This window comes from Hyla sarda, chromosome 3 (assembly GCF_029499605.1).
Source record: "Hyla sarda isolate aHylSar1 chromosome 3, aHylSar1.hap1, whole genome shotgun sequence".
NCBI lineage: Eukaryota > Metazoa > Chordata > Amphibia > Anura > Hylidae > Hyla > Hyla sarda.
Genome location: NC_079191.1, coordinates 130578352 through 130587720, shown reverse-complemented (window position 1 = coordinate 130587720; position 9369 = coordinate 130578352). Strand labels below are relative to the sequence as shown.

General features: G+C 44.1%; 1 protein-coding gene across 3 annotated transcripts in view; it reads right to left on the bottom strand.

Annotated features, from left to right (window-relative positions):
* The window catches only part of RSRC1 (arginine and serine rich coiled-coil 1), a 378613-nt gene that overhangs the window by 297918 nt on the left and 71326 nt on the right, over window positions 1-9369 (bottom strand). For all 3 annotated transcript variants that reach the window (XM_056565034.1, XM_056565036.1, XM_056565033.1), the window contains exon 4: window positions 5506-5667. In XM_056565034.1, coding sequence (XP_056421009.1) covers window positions 5506-5667 — 162 coding nt within the window. The remainder of the gene's footprint in view (window positions 1-5505; window positions 5668-9369) is intronic.

Here is a 9369-nt window from a genome sequence, read left to right as displayed (position 1 = left end):
GGTAAAGTGAGCCTTAACGAACTTTCGTTAAAATGGGACGTAAAAATTAAATAAATAATGCTGGTGTTACAGCAAATGTTTCATTTTCAAAAGGGGTAGCATTGGGCTTTTGAAGAGAGAATTTGGTTGGAATGGAAGTCGGGGGCCATGTGCGTTTACAAAGTCCCCATGCTGCCAGAACAGTGGACCTCCCCCCCCCCCACGTGACCCCATTTTGGAAACTACACCCCTCACGGAATGTAATAAGGGGTGCAGTGAGTATTTACACCCCACTGGCGTTTGAATGATCTTTGGAACAGTGGGCTGTGCAAATGAAAACATTTTTTTTTTTTTTAAATTACATCTTTCATTTTGACGGACCACTGTTCCAAAAATCGGTCAGACACCTGTGGGAGGCAAATGCTCACTGCACCCCTTATTATATTAAGTGAGGGGAGTAGTTTCCAAAATGGGGTCACATGTGGGGGGGTCCATTGTTCTGGCACTATGGGGGCTTTGTAAACACACGTGGCCTTCAATTCCGGACAAATTTTCTCTTCAAAATCCCAATGGCGCTCCTTCTCTTCTGAGCATTGTTGTGCACCCGCAGAGTACTTTACATCCCCATATGGGGTATTTTCTTACTCAGAAGAAATGGGGTTACAAATTTTGGGGGACTTTTTTCCTATTTTCCCTTGTGAAAATGAAAAATTTAGGGTAACACCAGCATTTTAGTGAAAACATTTTTTCTTCATTTTCCCATCCAACTTTAATGAAAATTCTTCAAACACCTGTGGGGTGTTAAGGCTCACTATACACCTTGTTACGTTCCGTGAGGGGTGTAGTTTCCAAAATGGTGTCATATGTGGGTATTTAATTTTTTTGCGTTTATGTCAGAACTGCTGTAAAATCAGCCACCCCTGTGCAAATCACCAATTTAGGCCTCAAATGTACATGGTGCACTCTCACTTCTGAGCCTTGATGTGCACACGCAGAGCATTTTACGACCACATATGGGGTATTTCCGTAGAAATTGTGTTCCAAATTTTGGGGGTCTTTTTTTGCTTTTACCTCTTGTGAAAATAAAAAGTATGGGGAAACACCAGCATGTTTGTGTAAAAATTTTTTTTTTTTACACTAACAGGCTGGTGTAGCCCCCAACTTTTCCCTTTCATAAGGGGTAAAAGTAGAAAAAGCCCCACAAAATTTGTAGTGCAATTTCTCCTGAGTACGGAAATACCCCATATGTTGCCCTAAACTTTTTTCTTGAAATACGACAGGGCTCAGAAGTGAGAGAGGGCCATGTGCATTTGAGGACTACATTAGGGATTGCATAGGGGTGGACATAGGGGTATTCTACACCAGTGATTCCCAAGCAGGGTGCTTCCAGCTGTTGCTAAACTCCCAGCATGCCTGGACAGTCAGTGGCTGTCCGGAAATGCTAGGAGTTGTTGTTTTGCAACAGCTGGAGGCTCCATTTTGGAAACACTGCCGTACAATACGTTTTTCATTTTTATTGGGGGGGACAGTGTAAGGGGGTGTATATGTAGTGTTTTACTCTTTATTATGTGGTAGTGTAGTGTAGTGTAGTGTTTTTAGGGTACATTTGCACTGGCGGGTTACGGGGAGTTCCCCGCTAGGAGTTTGCGCTGCAGCGAAAAATTTGCCGCAGCCCAAACTTGAAGCAGAAAACTTACTGTAAACGCGCCCTTGTGAATGTATCCTGCAAACGTCCAGCTGTTTCAAAACTACAACTCCCAGCATGCACTCACAGACCGTGTATGTTGGGAGTTGTACTTTTACAACAGCTGGAGGCACACTGGTTGGAAAACCTTCAGTTTGGTTGGAAAATACTGAGTTAGGTAACAGAACCTGTCTCCAGCTGTTGTAAAACTACAACTCCCAGCATGTACTGATCGCCGAAGGGCATACTGGGATATGTAGTTATGCAACAGCTGGGGGTATGCAACTACAACTCCCAGCATGCAGAGACAGATGTTTGGGCATGCTGAGATTTGCAGTTTTGCAACATCTGGAGGGCTACAGTTTAGAGACCACTGCACAGTGATCCCCAAACTGTGGCCCTCCAGATGTTGCAAAACTACAAATCCCAGCATGCCCAGACAGCAAACTGCTGTGTTGGCATGCTGGGAGTTGTAGCTTTGCAAGATCTAGAGGGCCACAGTTTAGAGATCACTACAAAGTCATCTCCAAACTGCAGCCCTCCAGCTGTTGCAAAACTACAAATCCCAGCATGCCCAAACAGAAAACAGCTGTTTGGGCATGCTGGGAGTTGTAGTTTTGCAACATCTTCAGGGCTACAGTTTAGAGACCACTGTATAGTGATCTCAAACTGTAGACCTCCAGATGTTGCTAGGCAACTCACAGACTTCCGTAGGATCCAGTGAGCCAGCCGCACGACATCGCCGCCCGCCGATAGCAGTCGCCCGCAGCCTCCGGATGGGTAAGTGGATCTTCTGCCGCCGGTCCTCTGTCTGTTTCGCAATTCTGCCCCGCCTATTGTGGGTGGGCAGTACGGGGAAACCGAAAGTTAACCCTCCCCGCCCCCAATCTGCTATTGTTCGTCACTCCTTGACGACCAATAACAGGGATAGGAGGGGTGGCACCCCTGCCACCTCACTCCTATCCCTTCAGGGGGATTGTGGGTGTCTTGGACAACCCCGATCCTCCCTTATATTCCGGGTCACCATAGAATCGGCACAAATTGCCGTTGTGAATTCACCAGCAATTTGCGTCGATCGCCGACATGGGGGGTCTGATGACCCCCCTGGGCATTTGCGCGGAGTGCCTGCTGAAATTCCCACGGGCGTATGGATACATCCTGGGTCCTTAAGTACCAGGAAGCCAGGGCGTATCCATACGCCCTAGGTCCTTAAGGGGTTAATTAGACTACAATCATTCCTGTAGTTAATGTAGTTCACCAACAGTCACAGATTTTCCCTGTCCTAATGGAGTTAAAAATAAGCCCCACAAAAATCATGAAAATAAATATTAAGTAAGAAAGGCCGGTAACTTCTCTATACAGTTTTTAAGACCATAAGTTGTGTAAGGGTGCATTCACACGGCCGTTTGCCCCCGTTCCGTTTAAAAAAGAAAAAAAACGGATTTAAAAAAACAGATAGAAACGGCTGATCAAACGTTTTGAAGCGTATCCGTTTTGAAGCGTTTGTAACCGTTTTTAAATCATTTTTTTAAATTTTTTTTAAGTATGAAAAAATCAGCCACCTACAGACTCCTGCAGCCAGGACTAGTACTACTCCCATCATGGAACAGACTTGTTTCCATGGTGGGAGTAGTAGTTCCTGGCTGCAGGAGTCTGCCGGCGGCTGGGGAGGCTACATTAGTGCTTGTGCTACTACCCCCATCATGGAACAGACTCTGTTCCATGATGGGGGTAGTAGTACAGGGGCTGAGGGATTGATCGCATCGGGTCTCACTTCTGAGACCCGATCCGATCAGAAGTTATTAAGCAGGGGAGCGTGCGGCATGGTCTGCAACCCTGAGATCACCGATGTATTTTACTTTCATTTTTAAATTCCCCACGGGAGCATTTATAATGTAACCCCCCCGCGCCTTTATAATTATATACCCCCGCCAGCGCAATTATCAATATATAACCCCCGCCAGCGCATTTATGTGACCCCCCGCTGGCACATATGTCATTACTGCAGCGCGATGTATGAATAGTATTTTAATGGCAGAGCATCGCACCAGCCACTGCCAGCGCGATGCTGCTGCTAGACTACTATTCATACATCGCGCTGCAGGGGCATATTATATAGAAGTGCTGTGGGGGCCAGATATATAGTATTATCTGGCCCCCACAGCACTTCTATATAATATGCCCCATGCAGGCTGCAGTGCGATGTATGAATAGTATTATATCAGCAGCATCGCGCTGGCAGCGGCTGGTGCGATGCTCTGCCAGTAAAATACTATTCATACATCGCGCTGCAGTAATGACATATAAATGCGCTGGCGGGGGTTATATATTGATAATTGCGCTGGCGGGGGGTCAATAATTATAAAGGCACAGGCGGGGGTTACATTATAAATGTGCTGGCGGGGAGTATATATTGATAATTGCGCTGGCGGGGGTATATAATTATAAAGGCGCAGGGGGGTTACATTATAAATGCGCTGGCGAGGGTCACACACACATATATATATATATATATATGTCTGCGGGGGTATATATTTTTGCGCTGGCGGGGGTTATATCTTTATAAGTGTGCTGGGGGGCTAGATATATAGCGCTATATATCTTGCCCCCCACAGCGCTTTTAATATACATTGTCCATTTTTAAAATCCCTGCAGGGAGCCCTGCTTTGCTCCTCGGTACGGGCCATTCAGAGCTCCCCGCGGGGAATTTAAAAATGAAAGTAAACTACATCAGTGATCGCAGGGTTGCGGACCATGCCGCCCGCTTCCCTGCTTAGTAACTTCTGATCAGGTCTCCTCAGAAGTGAGACCCGGTACGATCAATCCCTCAGCCCCCGTACTACTACCCCCATCATGGAACAGAGTCTGGTCTATGTTGGAGGTTGTAGTACAAACGCTAATGTAGTCCCCCCAGCCACCGGCAGACTCCTGCAGCAGGGGAATTACTACTCCCATCATGGAACAGACTTGTTTCCATGATGGGAGTAGTAGTAGTCCCACAACACTGCAGGAGTCTGCTGATATCGCTTCTTCTGAGCATGCTCAGATGTAGTTACGGATATTTGAAACCCGGGTGCCAACGGATGACATTAAAGGTTCATCCGTTTGCCATAGACTTCAATGTTAAAATTATGATGTCCGTGTTTTCTCCCGTTTTTTTCACCGAAGAAAAAATACTGCATGTGCCGATTTTTTCTTCCGTGAAAAAATGGATGCACACGGATGTAAACTAGGGATCGACCAATTATCGGTTTGGCCGATATTATCGGCTGATAATCACGATTTTGGGCATTATCGGTATCGGCAATTACCTTGCCGATAATGCCCCGCCCCCCCGCGGTGGGGCGGTAGTGGGCGCGGAGCGGTGCGGTGGTAGGGGGTGGCGATGATAGGACTCAGGACCCCCGGACAGGCAGGGGGAGAGAAGCGGGTGGCGGCGGCGTTCTATCTCACTGCAAAAGCCACTGCAGTTCATTGATTTAAAGCACCCGCTTTAAATCAATGATCTGCAGCGGTGTTGCGGGGGGATAAATAGCCGATAACTTATACCGGAATATCGGTATAAGTTATCGGCTATCGGCCCTAACCTCCACCGATTATCGGTATCGGCCCTAAAAAAAAAAACCGATATCGGCCCTAAAAAAACAAAAACGATATCGGTCGATCCCTAATGTAAACGCATTGTAAAAAAAATCCCATTGACATGAATGGGATTTTTTTAAAACAGTTTTTCATCCATTTACAATGTGCAAAAACGGAGCTGAAACAGGGATAAAAAAAACGGGGACAAATGGCTGTGTGAACGCACCCTAATACACACATTCATAAAATAGGAGACCTACCCAACTTTGGAACTTGACTCTTTTTCTTTTCTTCGGTCTTTACCTCTTGTCTTTTCCTTCACTCTTCCTTTTCCTCTCTCCCTATCATAAGACTTGCTGCGAGATCTTCTTCGACTGGAGTGATCACTGCTGTGGGACCTCTGGCGATGTCTTGATCTGGATCTGATGTCAAAATAGGACGTTATTATAGATATTTTTGTTACATAATAGATATCATTGCTCTTTAACATAATTTCACAATTTACATTTATTAATTACACAAAATTTTTTAACTATGTGAACACATTGCATTACTTATCCTCTACTGGTATTTGCTGACAATATTATAGTTCGAAGCTACATTTATAATTCAAAAGGCTTCAGAGCTGACAACAGGCTCAAAGTATACACACATTCCAAAATCTTGTTAAGCTTGTTAAGCTTTGTAAAATGAAAACAAAAGTAAAATTGGTATGTTATCAGCTCCATTCTGCACAAAGTTTTTGTGGAATGTAGAAATTAGCAAATTTTTGGTGCAAAAACAGCCTAATTATGCAATTTCAACACCAAGAGGTATTAAGAAAAAAAACATAGTTAACAGTATAGGCCATAATTAGCACAATGGATGTCAAAACTAGGGGCACTAATAGTTTTGGAAGGCAGCACTCACTTTTGGAGAGGTTTCACTGTATATGAAAGTAGCGCTCAAGTTTTGTACTTTAAATTTAGCGCTCAAGCCAAAAGCATCAATACATTTCTTCTTACTGATAAAATTATTAAAATCTTGTTTACAACAAAGTTTTATAAAAAAAAAAATAGTACAAACCCTATCTCAGACAGTCACAAAACAAAAATTAGAAAAAGCTAACTACTTAAAAGGGGTACTCCGGTGAAATTTTTTTTTTTTATATCAACTGGTGCCAGAAAGTTAGACAGATTTGTAAATTACTTCTATTTAACCCCTTAAGGACCCAGGGTGTATGGGTATTCCCTGGCTCCTGTACCTGTATGCCCGTGGGAATTTCGGTCCCCGCCGTGCCGGGCGGGGACCGGAATGACTGCTAATCTCTATCAGCAGACATCCCGTGCAAATGCCCAGGGGGGTCCTGAGAACCCCCCCCCCACCCCACCATGCCACCTCACAATCAGGTGATTGATCGGTCGGAACAATCGATCACTGTCCTGCTGGGCGGCGATCGGGGCCGGCGGGGGGTCTCCTACCTTTCACTGGTCCGGCGGGGGTCCCCTCAGGAGGGGTGGTCCTTGTGGCAGTAGCGGTGGCAGCAGCGGTGATGGACCCAACGGTGCAGGCAGCAGGATACAGCAAGAGGTGAGGCCTGTTCACCTCCTGCTGTTGCTTTGGAACAGCTGGAGTTCCAACTACAACTCTCAGCATGCCCTTTGGTAGTCTGTGCATACTGGGGGTTGTAGTTATGTCACACCTGGAGGCACATTTTTTCTATGAAAAAGTGTGCATCCAGCTGTTGCATAACTACAACTCCCAGGATGCACAGACTACCAAAGGGCATGCTGGGAGTTGTAGCAGTGTGTCTCCAGCTGTTGTAAAACTACAACTCTCAGCATGCCCTTTGACTGTCAATGCATGCTGAGTGTTGCAGCTTTGCAACAGCTGGAGACACATTGGTTGTGTCCTAACTCAGTGTTTCACAACCAGTGTGCCTCCAGCTGTGTCAAAAATACAACTCCCAGCATGCACTGAGAGACTGTACATGCTGGGAGTTCTAGTTTTGCAACAGCTGGAGGCACAGTGGTTGCAAAACACTGAGTTAAGTAGCAAACTCTCAGTGTTGCGCAACCAATGTGCCTCCAGCTGTTGCATAACTACAACTCCCAAATGTATGGTCTGTCCGTGCATGCTGGAGGTTTGCCCCCATGTGAATGTACAGGGTACATTCACACGGTTGGGTTTACAGCGAGTTTTCTGCTGCAAGTTTGAGACGCGGCAAATTTTCCGCCGCAGCTCATACTCCCAGCGAGAAACTCATTGTAAACCCGACCGTGTGAATGTACCCAAAAAACACTACACTAAACAAAATAAAAAGTAAAACACTACATATACACATACCCCTACACAGTCCCCCCCCAACCCAATAAAAAAAAAAAAAACACCTCTTGTACGGCACTGTTTCCAAAACGGAGCCTCCATCTGTTGAAAAACAACAACTCCCAGTATTGCCAGAGAGCCACTGACTGTCAAGGCATGATGGGAGTTTTGCAACAGCTGGAGACACCCTGTTTGGGAAACATTGCTGTAGGGTATTTTGGTGGCGCATGCAAATCCCAAAAATAGGCCTCAAATGCGCATGGCGCTCTCTCGCTTTGGAGCCCTGTCGTATTTCAAGGAAATAGTTTAAAGCCACATATGGGGTATTTCCGTACTTGGGAGAAATTGTGTTAAAAATTTGGGGGGGCCTTTTCACTTTTTACCCCTTTTGAAAAGGTAAATGTGGGTTCTACACCAGCATGTTAGTATAAAAAAAAAAATAATAATTTACGCTAACATGCCGGTGGTTGCCCCATACTTTTAATTTTCACAAGCAATAAAAGGAAAAAAAGACCCCCAAAATTTGTAACGCAATTTCTCCTTGAGTAAGGAAATACCCCATATGTGGGTGTAAAGTGATCTGCAGGCGCACAACAAGGCTCAGGAATGAGAGCGCACTATGTACATGTGAGGTCTAAATTGGTGATTTGCACAGGGGTGGCTGATTTTTACAGCGGTTCTGACATAAATGCAAAACAATAAATACCCATATGTGACCCAATTTTGGAAACTACAACCCTCACGGAATGTAACAAGGAGTATAGTGAGCCTTAACACCCCACAGGTGTTTGACGAATTTTCGTTAAAGTTGGATGTGAAAATGGAAAAAAAAAAAAAAATTCACTTAAATGCTGGTATTACCCTAAATTTTTAATTTTCACAATGGAGAATAGGAAAAATGAAGAAAAAAAATGTCATTTGCACAGAGTGAGAACATGCCAGTGTAAAAATTGAAGATTTTGAATTTTCTTCTTCAGATTGCTAATATTCTTGTGAAACACCTAAAAGGATTAACAAACTTTTTGAATGTCATTTTGAATACTTTGAGGCGTGCAGTTTTTATAATGGGGTAATTTATGGGATATTTCTAATATGAAGGCCCTTTATGATGCAAACAAAGTAGACATATTGAAGGAGATTTATCAAAACCTGTGCAGAGGAAAAGTTGACCAGTTGCCCATAGCAACCAATCAGATCGCTTCTTTCATTTTGCAGAGGCCTTGTGAAAAATGAAAGAAGCGATCTGATTGGTTGCTATGGGCAACTGGGTAGCTCTTCCTCTGCACAGGTTTTGATAAATCTCCCCCATTGTGTTTGTGAATCAATATATAATTTATTTGAAATATCCATTCTCCTTATATCACATTTTGGAAATTTTCACCAAGAAATGATGCAAGTATCGATGAAATTTTACCACTAACATAAAGTAGAATATGTCACGAAAAAAAAATCTTGTAATCAGAATGAAAGGTAAAAGCATTCCAGAGTTATTAAATGTGTTATCCAGGAAAAAAAAATGTTTTATGTATCAACTGGCTCCAGAAAGTAAAACAGATTTGTAAATTACTCATATAAAAAAATCTTAATCCTTTCAGTACTTATGAGCTGCTGAAGTTGAATTGTTCTTTTCTAAGTGCTCTCTGATGACGAATCTCGGGAGCTGTCCAGAGTAGAAGCAAATTCCCATAGGAACTGCACAGAGCAGAAGAGGTTTGCTATGGGAATTTGCTTCTACGCTGGACAGCTCCCGAGACACGTGTCATCAGAGAGCACGTAAACAGAAAAGAACAACTCAACTTCAGCAGCTGATAATTATTGGA